The sequence below is a fragment of the Amphiura filiformis genome, chromosome 7, assembly GCF_039555335.1.
Source record: "Amphiura filiformis chromosome 7, Afil_fr2py, whole genome shotgun sequence".
NCBI lineage: Eukaryota > Metazoa > Echinodermata > Ophiuroidea > Amphilepidida > Amphiuridae > Amphiura > Amphiura filiformis.
In genome coordinates, this window is record NC_092634.1 from 47,528,194 (window position 1) to 47,550,775 (window position 22,582).

General features: G+C 37.5%; 1 protein-coding gene across 1 annotated transcript in view; it reads right to left on the reverse strand.

Moving 5' to 3' along the window:
• The window catches only part of LOC140157258 (utrophin-like), a 252,448-nt gene that overhangs the window by 90,707 nt on the left and 139,159 nt on the right, over window positions 1–22,582 (reverse strand). The window contains exons 3-4 of the mRNA XM_072180386.1: window positions 12,036–12,097; window positions 419–511 (exon numbers count right to left, since the gene is read on the reverse strand). Coding sequence (XP_072036487.1) covers window positions 419–511; window positions 12,036–12,097 — 155 coding nt within the window. The remainder of the gene's footprint in view (window positions 1–418; window positions 512–12,035; window positions 12,098–22,582) is intronic.

Sequence of the window (22,582 nt, forward strand, 5' to 3'; positions counted from 1 at the left end):
CCTCTACAAGCGTGTTACGCATTATCAAGACTCATGATGACGTGGGGTCGCTCTACGGCCTGATAGACGGCACCCAAATCATGCGATTGTCCAATCAGAAATGCGTCTACGAACTAGACCACTCCCACTGACTAAGAATGATTGTTCACAGAGTGTTCTCAAAGAAGAGAACTAGTGCCATGCATGATTTCCGTTGAATAGAACATTAAAATGCAAGTTTTGATTTTATTCCTTCCTTGGGTTTCTTTAATTCTCAACTAATTTCAGAAAATAAGATCTTAAATCAGAGCTGAAGGGAACAGGTATTGGCTGCTAGTTTTAATTTTGACATACTTATCTTTTTTTAGGATATAGGGGTGAACATAACTGGTACCTTAACTACTTTGTGGTCTGTATTATAGATGTAATGATTACTTACAAGTTTTTGGTTGACTAGGATCTCTAGTAGACTTAGTAGATGGGTGCCGTCTCTTAGATCTCGGAATAAATCTTTCACACAGCCTTTACTTTCCTGGAAAAATTTTATCAAAGGAAACAAATAACATATTCATTAGTATCAAAAAATCATAATTTCAAAGTAGCAGTAAGTTTATGCTTAACTAAAACTCATCCGTAATCCTAATCTATTTTAAACCTTTATTTTGCTTTGTAAGAAACTCTAAAGTCCCTCCATCCCCTTTCCTATATATCATGATACATGTATGCTAAGACATAATGAAGGTACTGTGTGCCACTCTTGTCCTTAGACCGGACCCACAAAGAGCATAGCAACATCTGCAACATTGCAAGTAAGAGTCCAAACTTTCACGGCAGCAGATTTTGCTGCCTTGACAGCACATTTAAACTCAAGTTCTTAACTTCTATCACATACAGGTGAAGTACAAACAAATTTAAATTTATGTCATCACATCATTGTGACATCACATCAAAACAGAGCAGTTGTCTTCCAAAATATACATTTAAAATTTCTTAAACCAATTAAAGGAGGATTTTGTGATCCTCTTTTTGTGACATTTTTCAGTAAATATTCACGAAAAAAGCTTATTCCCAAAATTTCAGTTGATTCCGATTTTGCGTTTGCGAGTTATGCATGATTATGTATATTACACTGCTCCATAGGCCACTGTGTGTAATTTCGTTCTGGTATACCAGAATGAAATTCAAATTTGACGATATTTTTGCTAAACGAATTAATCTGCAAGAAATATTTGGTACATAAATATTCTGTAGCCAGAGGTTTCCTAGACTATGCCATAGTCTATTTTTGATAAATAAAAGCATGTTAATCATGATGAAAGCATTCAGTTGAACTCGAAATTATACTGATATTTAATATTCAATTATTAGTTTTGAAGCTATAGCCGTATTTATAACAGATGCGTTACTTTTTGTGCTGCTGACTTTATAACGAATGCATGGCCCGGGACGCACAGTTCTCTAACGAGTAGAAAAAAAGAATGGATTTAAATTTTCATCCTAAAGATGCATGACTGTATTTTTAAGATGAAAAAGATAATCTTTCAAACATTATAAGTGATTTTGATACTGTAATAGTTTATATACTGCTCAGGCCACCTGATCTTGATAAAATAAAATTATAATGAAACTTAAGACATCCATGATACCCCATGTGTACGACAACTTAACTGGAGTTCTTGAAATATGATTCAGAAAAGGGCAAAAATGCTAAAAATTAAAATTAAAAATTGAAATTAAAAATCACCAAAAAATGAAAGTGTTTTATAATATCTACTTTTACACATGACATCATCATTTCAGACCTGATTGAACACATTCACACATTATTCATATAGCATGATGCCAGTGTTACATATTTCATTAGTATAATATCATAAAAAGATGTTTCCACACATATCTCTTTGTACACACATATTCCATGCATGAATACTGCGAGATGTGCTATGATGCGTAACTATGATGACAGGATTCCTGTCAAAGTCTGCAAGTCGGCAGGCATGAACAGAACAGTAATGTATCACATTACAATGTACTACATGAGCGGATGTATGGGGTGTCATTTGTTGAGCATTTTGTTTTCAATTCATGTTCACTCTTGCCCATTTTATGAGCAACAATTATGCTGACTTCTGGACTTCAGGCTGTATTACAGAAAATTTAGCTATAGCAAAGGAGAATTCATACTGCATCAGCCCATTTTAGACCCAATTTCCATTCTGACAGAGGCAATGGCATTAGCATGTTGCCCAGGTAATAAGGTAACCACCAAGTTTGTTACACACTCCGACTTTAGTACCAGAGATACTTATTATCATCTTGTTGCTGAAAATAGTGAAACATAATTTAAGTTAGTGGCCAAGCTAAAATAATTTTAGCGACAAAAGCCTCATTTTGCATATAAACTTGTATGCAAAGTTTATAGGCACCAGACACTGCGATACTTGACTTACATGTTCAGATGAATACAGAACTTTCAAAATGCTGACCTCTTTAGGCAAAAGTGGGATTGTAAGTTGTAATTTCTATGTAAAAAGTTAACTTTGCCCCTAAAAAGTTTTGAGTTTTCCCTTTTTGTTATTAAGCCTACCATTTTCACTCAAAAATGTGTTTTAAATGTAAACATTTCCTACAAATGTTGACCTTTGACCCTTTAAAGGACTCATTTTTGCATATCCAGGCATGTTGCACTACCCTCCATGCAGGCTCCAAGTACCTGAAGAACTCCTTTAATAAAGACCCTAGAGCTTACTCTGACACTGCTTCCCCTTAACATTACAGGTTCTACCACAGATACTTGGTTGATACTCCATGATTCAGGCCATCTCCTGAATACAAGCATACCATTTCCATCCCTTTTTACATATTGCAAATCTCTGTGCGTGACTTGAGTCAATAATGCATTTGTTCTTAACTCATAAGAGGCGAGACACAAATTAGTGCAGCAAACCCATTTGTGCCATTTTCAAGTGATTTTTCCTATGGCATACATTATGCTTAATATTACCACATATGAGCATTCTCTAATGTGTTTTCACACAATATCACCTTTTAAGTGTATTTCAGTTCCAGTTCAATTCTATGTACCTTGCCAGCCATTTTATTTTGAAATGCGATGGGTTGATATAAATAAATTATGTGTCAGTGATCCCTTGTAATCAAAGGAATGAACCAAAAGGGATGCAAGGGAGCAATGTGGGTACCAAATATCACACATTTTCTGGTGCATTTTGTCATTTTTAGGAAAATAATGCAACCCCTAAAATATTACTCTAGCTGCGTTACGTTTCAGGAACTCCATATGGCTCAAATTTGGTAAAATTTGCTAACTTTAAGGGTTAACTAAGTACTGTTGGTCAAGACAGCCAAAAAGATTGATTTTCAAAATAACACCTTGATGTTTTGCAGAAGTTCAGTCTACTAATCATATACTTTGAAAACTTACTTGATTTATTGTTGTTAATGAGTTATGTACGTTTTACAAAGGTGATATGGTTTGAGAGTCCATTTTTCCCTTCGAAAGTCGGTTTATTAAATTGTTAGCAATCATAGCAGTTGAAGGTTAGTAACTATTTTCAACTGTTGCGATTTGGTCGTTCACAGCATCCTACGAATGGTATTGTGCTTTGGCAAAAATTGCATTGATCATTTCATAGCGAGCATGTAGAAGGATTCAAATATCACAGATATACTTTTGTAGGTCCTGTGGCTCTTGAGTTATGTTGTAAAGACAAACACAATTGCATACAACATACCAAGTATCTGTATGCTAACTGTGCTAACTACATGTACCAACCTACATGTACATAACATGCCAAGCTTCAGACTGATTAATTGCAAAATTTCAGTCTAATAAATGTAATCTTGCTCAAATACAGCAATTTGTCGCAGCAATCGATCATTGACTCTAGCCAGTGCACAACTATTAATGTGGCATCCGACTTGTGTCAACAGTCTGTGGTTCAATAGTCGCAGACCATTTATGTACTGGGATGACTGGCACTGACCGCTTAAACAGCCGATTATCAACATTTGTATTAAAGTGACGGTTGTTGCTGGAGTAATTATATTAATCCTGGGCTGTTTTCAATCATACATTAACTTGCAATTACATCTCTGATTGCTTTGGTTAATCATTGAAAATCAACCTAAGCATTCACTTGCAATTTTGATTTTTGATTTTTGATTTTTGATGCAATTTCATTCTTCCAATGAAGTAAAAAACCTGCATTGCAACTGTTGACTTCAGAAGATGGTGATGTGTGGACACCAATTTTGAAACTAGGGATCATTCAGTGAGAACTTTGACACCACAAAATGGGTTCACTCAGTGAGAAGACCAACAAAAAAGGGGGTCTTTCCGTACAGAGAAATTGTGGCCAAAAATGGAGGTCTTTCCAATTCCATGAGACGGAACATTTTTGGTCAAACTATAAAATTTGACACATTTTTGATACCAAAAAAATAATCAAAATTTGACATTTTGAGGAAAAAATAGGGTCATCATGAGAGATTATCAAAAATGTGTGTCCAAAATTCTTTAAAAATGGGATCTTTTTGGTGACAGGAACAAAAAAGGGAGTCATTGGATCATGAGAGAGAGTTAATTGAAACAAAACAATGGTCACTGGGTTAGAGGGAGTTGAAAATCGTGGTCAATGTGATCGCACATCCCTGTCACCCATTTTTAGTGAGTGCCCCTCCCCGGTTTTGGTTGCCACCTCCTTTCAGAGAATCCCACTACATGTATTTTGAGCAAAAAAATGCAATATTTTATAAGCAAACTTTCTTTAGGTAAAATTGTCCTATGTTATTGTTATACGCAGTATAGGGGTCATTCTTCGGTAAGGTGCACGTTTGAAGGTTTGGAAAATAGACATTTCAAAATGATTTTTCTGTTAATTTTTTTACAGATTAAGAAAGAGACATGTCTCCAGTGTAGTAAAAAAGTGTTTGGCTCAATCTTTATTAGCAGCTTGATGTAATTTTTTGGCTTTTTCTACAGCTAATGTCATCTCCATCACCGTCGTCATCTCCGTCACAATTGCAACAAAGTTCAACTGATACCAAAAATGTGTCACACATTGAACATTTGTTTTTTATCTACAGAGGAAGGGAGTATAACCAAGATTATGCAATATATCATTACATTTCCATTTTACCAGTTTTAAGGTCAAAGCAGGGCGTTACATGTATCTGTAGAGTGACGGAGATGATGTCAAGGAATGGAAATTCTGCTGTATCATCTCCGTCATGTGGCGGAAATGATTCTTTCATAGTGAAAATCACACCCAAACGTCATATCCGTCACAAAATTGTGACGGATATGATGTGATGGTATATTACGAAATTAAGAAACTTACGACCCTAGTGGTACAACTATAACATGCACATGGTCAATAAAGAAGGTGAATAGAAATAAATTTTGAAAAAAGTAAAATAAATAATGCGAACATTTTAGGTATGAGAAGCGTTCGGAGATGATGATTAATAAAGGTACCCACCCGTATGAGTGAAGAAATGGTTATAGTTTTGATGAATTTATTGCGCCAACATGAGGAAAAAATGTCTAAATGAACTTACTGCATATTGACTTGTGCTCTCTAGGTCAAATAAATGACCTTACAAAATTGTATTTTCTCCAGGCGCTTCTAAATTTTCGTGATGGTAGATGACGAGACATAGGGACAGGAAATTTTAGACATATAGGGTGAAATTATTTTTACTCCTGGCTAGGAAAGATGTGTTACAATAACTTTTTCTACAATATACAATAAATAACTTGTCATTCCCGGTGTTTTTTACGATGCTGAAGTTATCCACTAAAAGATATCAGCATCAAAAATGTTGATGACCCCAATCGGGACATGGGGTTTTGGGGGTTGTGACACCCTGTATATAAGCAATTTTCTCGAAAATAAGAACTTCTTTTAATATTTTGATGTTTTGAGATATAAAAGGAACGTCAATACTAAACAACTGCAAAAAATAAAATTCGAAATAATGTTTCGTATTTTAGTTATGACTCCTGAAAGTGGAGGGACTGCAATCGTGCACCTTAGCGAAGAATGACCCATAACATACCGGGCATAAAGCACTGTCCTAAATGCTTTAAAGCAATGTATACAGCGCAAGGTTACATTATGGTTTATGACAACATTCTTGATCAGGAAACGTATGAAACCAACTATGATTGATGAATATATAGACACCGCCATATCAACTAAACACACAATCAATCAATCTAATATCTCACAGTTATAAATATTGCATTGCGCGTCATTCCCAGAATATACAGTAAGACAACCGGATTTACACAAGGAGGGGTTCAGACCACTCTAAGGTAACTCCAAAAGAAATTTAACACACAGGTTCGTACTGAGGGTGGCTTTGAGGCCATGGGTTTAAAATGACAAATGGGCTATTCCATTTCAAATCCACACTACCCCTGTGGAAGATTTTGGAAATATCTTCTACAGAAGGAGTACCGTATGAATTTCAAATGAAATGAACACATTAGGCAGCTCCGTTTGAAATTCACCCTTCCTCTGTGGAAGATTCAGGTTGAGCCTTTCTTAGAGGGTATATGACATTCAAATGGAGCTGCCTAATGTGTCTATTCCATTTGAAATTTATACTCCCCCTGTGGGAGATATTTCCAAAGACAAAGCAATCCTGTTGCCTATTTAGAGGGGGGGGGGGAGTATATTGCACCCCCTGGCTACGGGCCTGCCCCTCACCCCCAACTGGGTTCAAGGTTTCTGACTATGCCCAGAGTGATCTGTGTGATAACTCGGGAGCTATTACAAATTATGATACCTACATGTACATGGAATATTTACCTTTTAAGTCTAATGTTTACTTCAGTATTTGCAATGCTTCTTTTATCACATTATATTGAACGATGAAATTAACATACATGTACATGTACTCCACGCGGTATATCGGGATCACAGGTAGCATTTCTCAGCTGCTTGATGAGAGTAAAGAACACTTCCAACTACTTAAAAACCAGACAGTTACTTCACATCTCTCCTTGATAAAGTGCTGTGTGCTTACTTACGCTGCTATTTGTTTCAAGAACGCGTTTGCACTTAATTTGGTAATTTACCATTGACATCTCGGTAACTTTTGCACAGACATGTATCTGTGTTAAATTAATTGAGTTTTATGACTATCATGCTATTAGGTTAAGTCGGAGGTAAAGCTCTCGCCTGATCGTGACTAGAGAACATCCCTGGGAAAACATCTTGATGAAGTGCAAAACATCATGGCCCAGGCTTCCCCTCCTGATAAATCAGTTACGACATTAGCACATCTTTGCTTACTGTCAGCTACTACGCAGGGGTAATTTTGTCATTGTGTAATTTCGTGTCAGACTCGGCTCTATACAGGTCATCCTGAAGTATGTTCATGATGAGCTGGAACATGACTCCTCACTATGGACCACAATGGCCTCATCCCAATGGCATAGTTCAATAACCTCAATTAAACAATCATAGTGCAAAATTTGACCTCAAGTTGCAGAGTATGAGTTTTTGTACCCAAATTTTTTGAGGTCATTCAATGAATGGACAAATGTATTGAGGTTAAAGAACTGTGCCCTGATAGATGATCATGTTGTGGATCCTACATGTAGTGCCTGATGTCATACCCATAGTACTAATTTGCTGATGTACTCATGTAGTGCATATTGGTATCCATTGGTTACTGGTTAAAGCCTAGACTCATACACCTATTCCAAATTATGATATGCCATAGGCTTTGTGTTGTGATCATTTCGATCAGTGGTTTGCAAAAAAGAAAGCATGAGCCAGTTGACCTAGCAAAAGTCATATTCTTACATACTATGCCAGTGAATTTATACCAAACACAAAAGTGTTTAACAGCAGAGTATTTAACTTACGAGATTCGCAGATCACAAGTGTTCAAGCTTCCTTTTACGTTCTCTATCATGGCTGTTATATACTTGTACGTAAGTTGTTTTTTTTTTTTTTTTTTTTTTTTTTTTTATTCCTGTGCTTGGAACTGATGGAGGGAGAAAAGACATACATAATGAGCCATCAGTTCCCAACGATCATGAACAATAATTACATAATCAAAATATTCTTTTTGAGCAACAGGTACAAAGAGAGACAGACGAGACAAAGACTATGGACGAAGACAACGAACACTCACACTCATACAAAACATACAAAAAGACAAAAAAAAAAAAAAAGGATTCATATTCTACTCACACACTTAAAAAAAACTAGCCATGATATATACATAATATACATAATATAAAAGTTACTTGAAAAAAAACACAATCAAATTTTATCGATGTCAAAAGAAAACTTTTTAAAGTGCTTGCCAAGATTGCCATTTTTCTCAGCAATTTTGTACTCAATGTTGAATTTAAGCTTAACAAAATTGCGGAAAGAGAAGGAGCCACCTGTTGAAATTTGCATCTATGAATATAAAATTTAAGAAAGAGAAATAAAAAGTTAATGCCAGTACTATGAGGAGAGACGTCCTTAGTAACTCCAAATAATCTCTCAAATGTGGAAAAGGTTTGATTCTCCTTAGTTATATCATTGATGAAAACCAAGAGATTATCCCAAAGAGGAGTGATAATAGTACATTCACAAAATAAATGCACTTCATGTTACTAACATTTTGTTTAACCTAAAAAATTTACGAAGATCCCAAAATTGTTAACATTTACACCAAATGACCGCATATGACATTTAACCCCTAAGACCAGCCCTGGACCCAGTGCCGTGCCCAGTAAAAGGTGGAAGTAGTGCTCCTGCTCAGCCGCGAATCACTGGGTGCGCTTCGTGCGCCCTCTCAGCCGCTTCATGGCCTCGTAGTCCAAGGAACTGAGCCAGTTATACCCAAAGACCTGAGCACCTCTGCCACTGCAGCTGCATCGAAACCCACTCATCAACAACAAACTACGATATTTATCTCTGCTGTAAACATCTGCCTATTTTCTTTGTCACTGTTACTAAACAAACACCGATCTATCACAGCAATTAAAATTTATGAATGACCATTGAATCTGTGTCGACACAATCTAAAAGTGAAAAGTGCGGGTGGGTTCTTGGATTGAGGCACATATTCCCTGCCTTCATTGAAGCAAGTCTCTGTATACACAGTGGCGGCGCCAAGAATGTTTTCGGGGGGGGGGGGCATGGGGGGAAAAGTGAATTTTGGTAAATTTTGCGCAAAATTGCCACAAAAAGTGGAAATTTACATGATTTTGGGGGGTTTTGCCTCAAAAGTGGGAGGGCAAACTGGGGGCAAGAAAAATATTGGGGGGAAAATGCCCCCCTTGCCCCCCACCCCACCCCCGTAGCGCGCCACTGTGTATACAGGCCTACTTCATGAACTCTACACAGGGAGGCATCACACTCAAGAACATACATGCTTGGTAAATATCCGCATTATCTCGAAAATATACTGAACGCAATTCAGTTATATAACAGTGCAGCTTACTCTGAACACAATATTATTACTCCAGCTAATATGGGCCAGTCATTATTGGTTTGCTATAGAATCCCTGGTTGAGCAGTTGCTTGTAAACTATTGCATATGCGACCTACAACTGCACACATGCACCGAACATACTATTTGTTTGGCTTGACTTGATACCCTTTTGGCAACATCACCAACTAGATGCATCTTATGTTTGCTTGCATGTTTGTTTGTTTGTTTATTTGTTTGTTTGTTTTTCTCTTATATGTTATATAGGGGCATACGTGGTCTGATTTTTTCACGTTCTGTTTTCAATCTTACATTGAGGCCTGCTATCAAAACATTATGTTTCCAAATTTTGAGTTGTATAACATTTTGAGTTAATTTGCTCCAGCAGTTTCAGGGCTTGAAATAAGGATTTTAGATCCAGGAGCAATATTTGGTGTTTTTGTGTAAATATTGCCCCTGGTCTATACAAATATACACAGTTCTGTTTCAGAACCAGGGGCATTTTGCCTATTAGCAGGGGTAAATTTGCCCCTTGCTCCTGCTTATTTCAAGCCCCGAGCGGTTTTGATGTGAGAAGCAAAAACGTGTACATACATGTACATGTAACAATGCCCCATGGGATAGTGTACATGTATACTTCCGGTTGTGGTTACCACAATTCACCACATTTTTGTTCACACCATCTAAACCAAAAATATCTCAGGCATTAAATTTTACTGGGGTAATGATAAAATATGAGCTTTCTACAGATACCATAATCTCAGTGCTGAGGAAGGAAATCTGGGATAAGGCTGCCGAGTGCCGATCAGGATACAGCACAATACATTCTCCCTGAAACTATCTGAATTGGCAATCGTTTGATATACACATTCTGCAACATATGATGATATAGTATGAGAGGCAGTTTTGTAATTCTGTATTTGTTTGTGTACATCTTTCTTTGTTTATTTATTAATTTGTTAGCTAGTACAACAAACATTCCCATAACATATGATATACATATCTGTGAAGACTTGATACATGGATATAAAAAAATCCAGCAAAGGCCATAACCTTAACTTTAATATAGGTATAAGCCTCAAAATATTATTTAACCCAAATGTATAACCTTCCCCAACCAGCAGTAAGGACATTCAACAAATCATTTTACAAATGTATAAAATGCTACCTCCTGCAGTCCTCTTTGCTTCGATATCAACATGGTGCTCACATTCACGCATGCATTTCATCATCTCACACACTGTATGTATCGGCACAATTCATCTCATTTTTTAAATCTACCATACTTATATGTATGTATGCTCCTCATTTATGTACAATGCGTGTAAGTCAATGTGATTAAACGAGAGCAACTGGCATTTACTGTTTAGCTAAAGACTGTCAATTTCTACAAAGGTCAAATTTAATTGAGGTTTTTATGCTCTGTATCACCAACATAGCGAATTATGAAATCATGGTTTGACTTCCACCAGCGAGCTGACATTTCGATTTTGCAAGGGTGCGATCTGAACAATTATGTGGAGCTTTAGTTACATGACACATATCAATGCAGTTCGTTTCACCACTTGTATCGCTTTCATATCAGCTAGATACAGAGAAAACTTAACCATCTTGTATAAGACTAGGATCCACAACATGCTCATCTACCAGGACACATTTCTTTAAACCCAATACATTTTTACATTCATTGATTGATTGAATGACCTTTGAAAATTTGGGTACAAAAACTCATACTCTGTAACTTGAGGTCAAGTTTAGCACTATGATTTAATTGAGGTTATTGAACTTATGCCATTGGGATGAGGCCATTGTGGTCCATAGTGTAAGGGAACTGAATAGAAATTTTATGGTTTACTAAAGTTTTGTAGGGTGAAATGGAGAGAAGGTACTAAAGACCTGATATGCATGGAAATTTGGCAATTTTGTTTCCCAAAAAGTGACAAGTTTGACAGGTTCAGGCCAAAAAGTAGATTCTTTTACATTTTCTTAATGTTTTTATTGAAGAGAGCCAAAGCGTGATTCTGAGGTGCTGTAAAAATGACCTAACATCTACTCACAGCACCGCCACCAACATGACTGCTGAATCTACTACATTGGTATCTTTCGATTATCTAAAATATATTGCCTAGGTATGGACACTTGTTCTTGTTCGAAAGTCCAAAGGTTCGCTAGTCCGAACACGTAATTTATCATTCGATAGTTTGAATTCTGAAAAAGGTTTGCTAGCCAAATATCGGGTTCTCTAGTCCCAGGGTTCGCTAGTCCGAATAATGAATAAGGTTCTCTAGTCCGAATAAAGAATAAGGCTCGCTTACCCTAACACTAAACCCTAACCCTTATTCTATATTCGGACTAGAGAAGCTTCGGATTAGCAAACTTAATTTGGTTTTCTGACTAGCGACCATTCGGACTAGAGAACCTTCGGACTAGCGACCCTTCAGACTAAAGAGAAGTCACAATGGACATGACTTACACCATCCATTAATTCCTACTAAATGTAGTTCCATACAGACGTCAGTGGCTCTGAAAAGAGCTGTTCACTGTATGCAAACATAATCAGTACCTGTAGATTCCATGTAAAATCTTACCTTGGCTAACTGTGCATTCACCCACTTTGTGAAAGTTTTCTTCTGGATATCTTCCCTTTCGTCTGCAAGTAAACAAAGAGGAAACAAGTTCATAAGATAGCATTCAAAAGCTTTGAGTACTTGTTGAGTTGTTGTCCTTCTTCCTCTCATCCTCATCATCTTCCTCACTGTCATCATTATCATCAGTTTGAAAATAACAATGTAGCAAAGAAATCAAACAAAAATGACAGCAAGACAACAAACCAATGACATGATTCAACTTGCTTGTATCCATCACAAGGAGGACATGTCAATAACTTGTGTTTCACCAGGTGGGATGGCATGTACATTGTTTTCATAATGATCATCATCAGCATCACCCTCCTGATAAATATCTGGCCTTTACCATGGTCATCATGATTGCCAAGGTAATCATGATCATCATGGTACTCATCATCATTGTCATCATCATTGTAATCGTCATCATCATTATCATCATCATTATCATCATCATTATCAACATCATCATCATCATCGTCATCATCATTATCATCATAATTATCATCATCATTATCATCATCATCATCTAGAATCAAAATAAATAAAATACAAAATAATGGCCATTTCATTCCAATTCTTAACAACATGAACTTCAAATCATCTTCATCTTTAATATCATCACTAGCGGTGATTTTGATTATGAAAAGCAATAACACATCATAATTAAATGAAGCCGACAGCAACAACAACAAGACAACAAACCAATGACATGATTCAACTTGTTTTCATCCATCACAAGGAGGACATGTCAAATCTACTGTTTCACCAGGTGGGATGGCATGTACATTGTTTTCTTTCATCAGTTTTCTTCCGACACACAATAAACATGCACTTGTAACCCAGTTTTCTATATATTGCTCTAATTTTTCTATAGCAAAATACACCACAAGCTGTTTCACAGAGATGTAGACTTGAGTCGTGTGACTTGGACTCGAGTCTGACTCAAGTCACTATTATTGGGACTTGTGACTTGACTTGCAACTTTTGCAAAATGACTTGAGTTACTTGTGACTTAGACAAAATGACTTTGACTTTGACTTGGACTTGAAAAAATTGACTTGTTACCAACGCAATTCTGAGGTTACTTTCCTGTAAATTGAAATTTATGGATAGAATTTATGAATATTAATAGGCCTACAAATGAATTATCCGCTGGCGGGCCTTGGAAATAAATAAATAAATGGTGCCCTCAATCAGCAACACAGGCTCGGTGTGGGAAGTAAAAGTATGTCGGGTTGAAAACTCGGAGTCCTGTCCCAGCAAACACAAAACTGGTGAATAGACTTGTAGTGACTTGTGACAACTTGTGACAACATGTGACTTACTTGTGACTTGACTTGTTATTTGATGACTTGTGACTTGACTTGACTTGCAACTTTTTCAAAATGACTTGACTTACTTGGGACTTGGACAAAAGGACTTGTGACTTGGACTTGACTTGCAAAAAATGACTTGTTGACATCTCTGCTGTTTCAAAGATCATATAAGTGCAAAAGATGCTATGAATGTTATGAGTTTTTTACTTATTTACTATATCATCATGTATAATCTAATATCTTGTTTGTGTGAAAATGAAGACAAATTTTCCTGTGCGTTGAACATTGGTACATTATTTCCCTGGGCATATTTCAATGTGAAGGGCATATCATACTAGCAATCACAACATGTGATTAACAAACATGGGATTGAAGAATTGAAGGCTTGGTAAGGGTCATTACTCCAAATTGCGGAATAATGGTCCTTTGGAATAATGATCAGAATATTGATTCTTCAGAAATAACGAACCATCAGAGTAAGGAATCTTCAGAATAACGACCCTTCGGAATAACTAACCATAGCCCCAAAAATGTATATTATCCTCACTCACTTTATCCTTTTTCTATGTGGTAAACCAACTTCAGAATAACTTCATGCCCTAACCCTAAATGCACCCTTAAACCCTAACCTTAACCATAAACCCTTGTCCTAACCTTAACCCCAATCCTAAACAACGCTATCTCAAACCTAAAACACTGCAGATGGTTGTTTACGCCCAACATTATCTAGATTTGTTTTGCTATACTATCAAGATTTGTTTGGCAACAGTCCACTCCATCGCCATATCTGCCAATGTTTTAATTTCAAATATTTATAATCATAACACAATTTCATAAACTTATCTTGAAATGAGAAATCTAATTGACACATGGCACCTTTGAAGAAAGGTTAGCTCGGCCAGTTATCCTTTCTTATCGGAGAACCTGCACAGCAAAGCTATCACATTGCCAATGGGGCTATTCACACTGGATGCTAAATCGCATTAATGCAGTGCTTCTGAAATCTAGATCAATGCAGACTTGTGTTGCACACTTTGAGGCTGTCTATATGATGCAAATATCACTTACATTGTGAATGTCGCACACACACGCAGTAGCCTAACTACAATGTACACTTTTGCAATCAAGGTTGAATCTGCAGGGAGAAATCTGCCAGGGGAGGTGGGGGAATGGGTTTAAATACTGATCCTCTATTGAAGCAAATGTTCAAACAGTCAACTTATTGGGGGGGATGCAGGGAGAAGGGGGAGAGGGGGATCCCTTCCTGTCCCCTGTTAGTTACACCACTGCTGTTTAGACATATGCTGTAGTGTGCAAGTGCATGCCATGAACCGGCATGTCCAGGATCTTTTCCTGTGGGGGGGCTTAATGGCTAAAATCGCCAATAAACGGCTGATTTTACATGATTTTTAACAAAGTGCGGGGGACTTCAGCTCCCAAAACTCTGAAAAATCGATAAAAAACACCCATTTTCCCAGTATACCCCACACCAAAATTATTGAGGGGCTGAGCCCCCACAAGACCAACTGGTTCCTAAGCCAATGTATGGTACGCCTGTTTAGATGCAACACAGACCACAAAAGTGTACACTGATACGTGCTAATGCAGTTCTCCTGTCCTATGTAGATTTCCCCCATGTTAGCTTATAGTACAGGGAATTAACTTAATCAGCGATTTAATAACACGAAATATTACACCGCACTGAGATGCCATTCAAAAGAGTCGGCAGTACGCGTTCTCCTTCCAGCAACTCGCAGATAATCAGTTTAAGTAGAAACAGCATAGCATAATTATCTTAGCTTTGGCTGTGTGGATGATCAATTTGGAATTTGCTTGGCCACATTAAAATGGAATTAAAGCGGAATTTAGATGAATCATTCACAAACAATGCCTATAGTCTATATTCTGAACTGACTTAAGTTTGTTTACTCTGATTACAATTTAAGTATTTTCTGATGGTAATTATTTTGCAGCTTGTTCCTTTAAAGTTCACTGCGTCAAAATGGTCCGATTTCCAATGACATAATTATATAACCCACATTTAGCAATCGTAGCTGTTCTTTTAAATGTTGACATTTTAATTTTAATTAGAGGTTAATAACTGCGCGATCGGTTATTTGGAGGGCATCGTGAAAAATCTAAACATTTGCCGAGGGATATTCCGAGGTCCAAAGCAAAATGTTTAGATTTTTCACAATGCCCGACATATTCACCTTATATTCACCTTACAAAATAACACAAAATTTTGCTCAAAAGTTTATAAAATAGATGATTTTTACATCTTCCCTTTCCAAAAATCGATCAGGCTAAAACAGGACGACCAATAACAAAAGTGCGTATCACAATCTGTGCAAATATGGTAACGCGCAATCCAAATACGGCAGTCAGCGCGCGCACACTTTGTTCGACGCACAACAACACGCAAACTCCGGTCAATTGTGGGCGCCATTGGAACAATTACGCATTTTGCGGTCAATTGTGAGATATTAATGACCTCGATTTGTGTTCGCATTTTCACAAATAACTAAATGTGATTGGATCGCATGCATCGCCTTTATTAATGAGGTTATGAATACAAAGTCAATTTTCCCCTCTCCAGGAAGAATTTTTTTAAAGGAACCGTAATGTTTTCATTGAGGTGCATCTGTTTATTTCCCCTTCAAATAAGATTCCTCAAATTTACTGACAGTCTGTTCATTTACAACCAGTAGCACCGCGTCGTTGGGCAGGAAAAACCTCCTATGTGTCATTGGCCCCTGAACATGTTTAAAAGTAAAACCTCCTATGCAACCAGTTGGTAGTTTTGTTTTAAACATGTTCAGGGGCCACAAACACATAGGAGGTTTTTCCTGCCCAATGACACACTGGTAGTAATATATGCCTCCATCTGCAGCTAGCACCATACACCAAGGGTGAAAATAAGAAATAATGAACCAGGGGCTCCTTTTTATACAAAATGGCCCCTGGTTCACTTCATTCAACATGGAACCAAGGGCCACTTCTAATCAACAAGGGGCCAATATTTGTTCTGGATAAGTTCATCATGCATTTATGGAGCTAGAATTGGAATTTTTGGGTATAGTGACCAGGGGCCAGTTTCTGAAGAAAAGTGTCCCCTGGTCAGCTTAAATTAAGATGGGAGCAGGGGCCATTTCAGGGTTTCTGGGGGCTAAACGGCTCCTGTCTCCCACTTATTTTCACCCTTGCCATACACATAAAGTCTCTTTAACTTAGAGAATTCTCCTCACATGTAATTGATAAATGTTTAATGAATTAGATTCCTCCGACAGACATGCAGGCCGGCCTGGTTAGGTACTATTAATTTGAAGACGTACAATGTGGGCCATGCATCGTACTATCTGTTTGGTAATATGGTGAAAAAATTACATGTTTGTTTCCTGTAATTGTACAACAAACCAAAATGTAAGACAAATTTTTCTTTGTCAACAAAGTTGACACAGTTAAACTTGTGTTTGTAAGTTTTATGGTAAAAGTTAAAATCACAATTACTATCATCAATATGGTCAAATTAGTTGCAAAATAATTTAGACATAAAACAACAAATTGTTGGTCAAGTGTCATTGATTTCACCTGTCTTATAAACAAACACAATATTTTGAAAACATTTTCCTCCAATAAAATTAATTTTTCAGGATTTCTTTTAAAATGAAATGTGGCAAAATTGCTCCCAAAAATGAAAATGTGCAGCCCTTGCTGCACTTCATACAAGTATGTGAAGACATATTCAAAAGCACAATGGCTAGATTCCCAGCAAACACAACATGTTTTACAGAAAACAGGGGTCGAAATAAGCGGTAGCCCGATAGCCATGGCTATTAAATTTTCTGTCGGGCTACTGGGTTTTATCTCCATGTAGCCCATCGGGCTATTGATACTTGCTGCTGTGTTTAAGCTCCATCCTCCATGCCTGACAATTAACAAGACTCCGATGTTGGGCCAAGAAAAAAATGTTTTTAAGGGCTATTGAATTTCCGCCAGGGCTATCAGAAAAAATGTCTAGATAGCCCGGATGGCTATCAGGAAATGGTCCCTTATTTCTACCCCTGAGAAAACGTTTAAAAGTTGGGTTATATAAAGGGTTTTAATAACATTTAGAAAACTTGTTTGAATATTTAATGCAAAATGCTAAAAATGTTTAACAAAAAATATTTTGCAATAACATTTTGCAAATAGTGTTTTTTCACATAAATGTTTTCATGACCTATAACCTGATATTAATTTTATCATACACAATTAAGATTGTATTTTGAAATTATGTGTATGTGACAAAAAGAATGCATTATATGCAATCTTTTCTGTTAATCGCGATTAGACCCCATATGACATATTACTGATGCGCACATCTTTACTCCGCAATTCACTGATGCGCACATCTTTACTCCGCAATTCACTGATGCGCACATCTTTACTCCGCAATTCACTGATGCGCACATCTGTACTCCGCAATTCACTGATGCGCACATCTTTACTCCGCAATTCACTGATGCGCACATCTTTACTCCGCAATTCACTGATGCGCACATCTTTACTCCGCAATTCACTGATGCGCACATCTTTACTCCGCAATTCACTGATGCGCACATCTTTACTCCGCAATTCACTGATGCGCACATCTTTACTCCGCAATTCACTGATGCGCACATCTTTACTCCGCAATTCACTGATGCGCACATCTCTACTCCGCAATTCACTGATGCGCACATCTTTACTCCGCAATTCACTGATGCGCACATCTTTACTCCGCAATTCACTGATGCGCACATCTTTACTCCGCAATTCACTGATGCGCACATCTTTACTCCGCAATTCACTGATGCGCACATCTTTACTCCGCAATTCACTGATGCGCACATCTTTACTCCGCAATTCACTGATGCGCACATCTTTACTCCGCAATTCACTGATGCGCACATCTTTACTCCGCAATTCACTGATGCGCACATCTTTTACTCCGCAATTCACTGATGCGCACATCTTTACTCCGCAATTCACTGATGCGCACATCTGTACTCCGCAATTCACTGATGCGCACATCTTTACTCCGCAATTCACTGATGCGCACATCTTTACTCCGCAATTCACTGATGCGCACATCTTTACTCCGCAATTCACTGATGCGCACATCTTTACTCCGCAATTCACTGATGCGCACATCTTTACTCCGCAATTCACTGATGCGCACATCTTTACTCCGCAATTCACTGATGCGCACATCTTTACTGCAAAAGTTGAACATTGTTCTATTGTGCAGTAAAGATCGCATCAATGACAAGCATCATGGATCTAATCGCAGTGACTTTTTTTTATTCACTGAAAGGGTGACTAGTGCATGATGGGATACACATGTATTTACGGAAAGGGGTCTATGAAAAGTGACACTGTTGAATAGAATTCCTGCATCACAATACATTGTAGGTGACATCACCATCAGCATTGCGCTCTTCCAATTGAAAACCATACACCCCCTATGGAAGACATGACCTTAATCTCCCAAACAAGGGGTGTACAATGGAGTGGCACATTCAAGTAACCCCATTTGAAATTCTCACACCCTGTGCGGAAGATTAAGGTCATGTTTTCCACAGGGGTGTATGGATTTCAACTGGAATAGCCAAGCAATGGTACTTCAAATGTTGTACAGATCTGTCAAGTATTGCGCACATATCATGTCACATTGGTGAAATAAAAGGAGCATATACAGGAAATACTGCGTCTGAAATATAGGAATGGGAGGAAACACATGTGTCTGTACCTAGGACTTTGACAGAATACGTATAGACTGCAGTGTCTATTACCAGGCATCTGTTACAGGTGACACAAAGACAAACATGACAAACGGTCACATTGATTGATAATTATTGTTGCACATTAAACAAGTATTTTGTGATCCTAACATCCCCTTTTTATGACATTATTCCAGGCCTTGCCGTCTAGATTTTAAAGGCGAGTGGTTAATCACTCGCTAGCATGACTCTAGGCGAGTGGTTGAATTTTCACAAGTATATCACTTATTTGGGCATAATCATGTAGAGCTTCGGTCTTAATACGGTTTATGTATTTACGTTGAAATGTTTTGACTTTCTACGCTTGGCCTTGGAAGGGGGCACAGAATCGATTAGGCCTAAATGCTGAAATGCATGAATGGCAGATTTTGGAAGATTCGCAGTGAGTGATATTTAGTGTCTTTGGCGAGTAGAAAATCGCTCACTAGAAATCGAGTTTGGGCGAGCGGTGGGGAGCGAGAGCGATTGCTCGCCTCAAACGGCAAGGCCTGTTATTCAGTAGATATCCCTAAAAAACCTTATTCCAAAAATTTGAGTTGATTCCGATTTTGCATTTTGCATCAAATTTCATGATATTTTTGCTAAACAAAATTAATCTACAAGAAATTGTTTGTACATTATTATTATGTAGCAAGAGGTTTCCATGTTGAGAAAATTGGAGGGATGATGCTGTGGATCACAAAATGCCCTTTTAATTATTACTTCTGATTTGGGGGTACATCTACTTGAATTATTTTTTGATGGGGTGTATACCCGAGCTTCAAAACTATCCCATTTGGGGTAATTTTTACCTAAAAATTGTCATCTTATGTGGCTTCTTTTTTCTTTTACCCATGTATAAAGATTTTCTGTAAAAACTTGGCATATTTTGATGACTTTCACAACAAGGATTCGTATGTGTGAAAAACCTCCAATTTTACATAATTCCACTTAAAAATTTACCATTTTCAGCAAAAAAGCAGCAATCTGGGAAATTTGCTATTTTTCCCCCACTCAAATCACTGGACCCTGCTCAACACTATATAATCTTTTAATACAGATGACTGAAGACTGCGGCATTCAGGTTTATCAATGATGGAACTTTGCACAATAATTTCCACTTTTTAAAATACTATGCTGCTGAAATACATAGGTAAGGCGTACTACGGTGGCAAGCATCCGACTTTCTATATATTAAAGATATGCAAGTGGTCTGTGTTGACTGCTAAACTGACAAAACGGTTATATAAGCCTATATTGCAATTGTACTTAATGCCTTTTGCAGGTGACTCTAAGATCAATATTCTAGATGAATGATTAAATACAACACAGGAGATGGGTGTGGAAGTCACATCAAACACAAATAAGGAAAACAAATTTACAACACATAATTCTTAAAACAAATGAATGCATTCATATTTTCAACATTCTGATTTTTACATTTCACGATTAAGTGCTTTATTTAATATGACCTGTCTATGTCATTTACTTCAATCCGCCAAAATATTAGTTGAACCCGTACGCGATGTTCATAACACTGTACATACATGGTGTACGCGATGTTCATAACACTGTACATGGTGTACGGGATGTTTATAACATCACCTCAGTCATGGACAACAAAGTGACACACATTGGCGACACTTGCGCTGGAATTAATTAATGATTTTCTTCGTTTTACCTCTCAAAATTAAAAAGGGGAATTTGTGACAGTGAAATTGCGAAAACAAACATTTTGTGCATAGATCTACAAATCTACTTTTTACGGAAATGTTAATATTGCTTAAGGTGGTACTACAAACCCTGATAATGACTAATTTTGCATTTTTCTCAAAAAATAACTACACACTGATAACAAAATTATGTATATATTATAGGGGCAAGGAATCCAATTACTTCACTGAAATTTCAATGATTCAAGACAAGTGGTTCATTATATATGTTTAGAAATGAGGTACATTATCATAAATAACGTACCACTTGTCTTGAGTCACTGAAATTCCAGTGTAATAACTGGACTTTGCCCCAATAATATACATAACTTTTGTTACCAGTGTGTTATTAATTTTGAGAAAAATACGAAAATATTCACAAATTTATCAAGGGGTGTAGTACGTACCACCTTAAAACTAATAGATGTCTTATCCTAAACACTGGAAACAGATCCTCCAATTATATTTCATTCCAATTCGGGTCACAGATGCTGAATAACCAACTGTATTACAATCTGCTCTGAGTGCTCTCTCTTCATCAAAACAAATACTTCTTTATCATACACTGTATAATACATGTGTACATCTTATCCCATTACTCTAAAATGATTTTATCTTCACATTTTACCCAACACTTGTTAGGTATGAGTCACAGAGTATAAACAAAATCCTTGATATTAACCCTAACAGAACTAGGACTCACTAAAGCTCACTATTCAAAACGCTCTGAGTGCATGCATTCCACGGGACTTGATGACTTAATCAGACCAAGTCATATATACCCAGGGAATCGCGTTGGCGGGCCAACGTCACCTGTGTAGCTACATGCTGGGGATCTTCTGCGTGGCATGCGAGGGGTCCCAGGTTCGAATCCCGGGGGTGCCAAGTGACTTTCTTCTTCATCTGCTCTCCTTTTTCGTTCCTTCTTTCCCTTCCGATAGCACAAAAACCACGGGTAGGGTTAGGGTTAAGCTACATGCATGTTTTCCCTATATGCCTTCTTAACCCTAACAGAACTAGGACTCACTAAAGCTCACTATTCAAAACGCTCTGAGTGCATGCATTCCACGGGACTTGATGACGCAATCAGACCAAGTCATATATACCCAGGGAATCGTTGGCGGGCCAACGCCACCTGTGTAGCTACATGCTGGGGATCTTCTGCGTGGCATGCGAGGGGTCCCAGGTTCGAATCCCGGGGGTGCCAAGTGACTTTCTTCTTCATCTTCTCTCCTTTTTCGCTCCTTCTTTCCCTTCCGATAGCACAAAAACCACGGGTAGGGTTAGGGTTAATAAGGGGAAACCCCGGCATACTACATGTAGTCAATCTGTTGTTCATGCATACACGCTCATGCTCAACCCAGTTCAATCACATCTCCACTAACGACGCGTCTTTTGATGCAAGAGCATTATGATAGTCAATGCAATTCTGCTATTCTCATTACTGCAGAATTCAACGTGTTCAAAATAAAAGATGTGTCTTTCTTCCCTCTCAAATTTGTATTCTCTCATTTTATTGTTACCATGGTTACCCAGTTATTAATACTATGATAAAACAATTGAGGGGCTCATGAGAAGCTCACATAATGTTCTCGCAGAATTTGCTTTGCAGCATACGCAATTTTAGTTTTGATGTTGTTGAGTCGGCAGACAGCAAGACGACTCGAATACAAATTACAATTATCGTACCGCAGGGG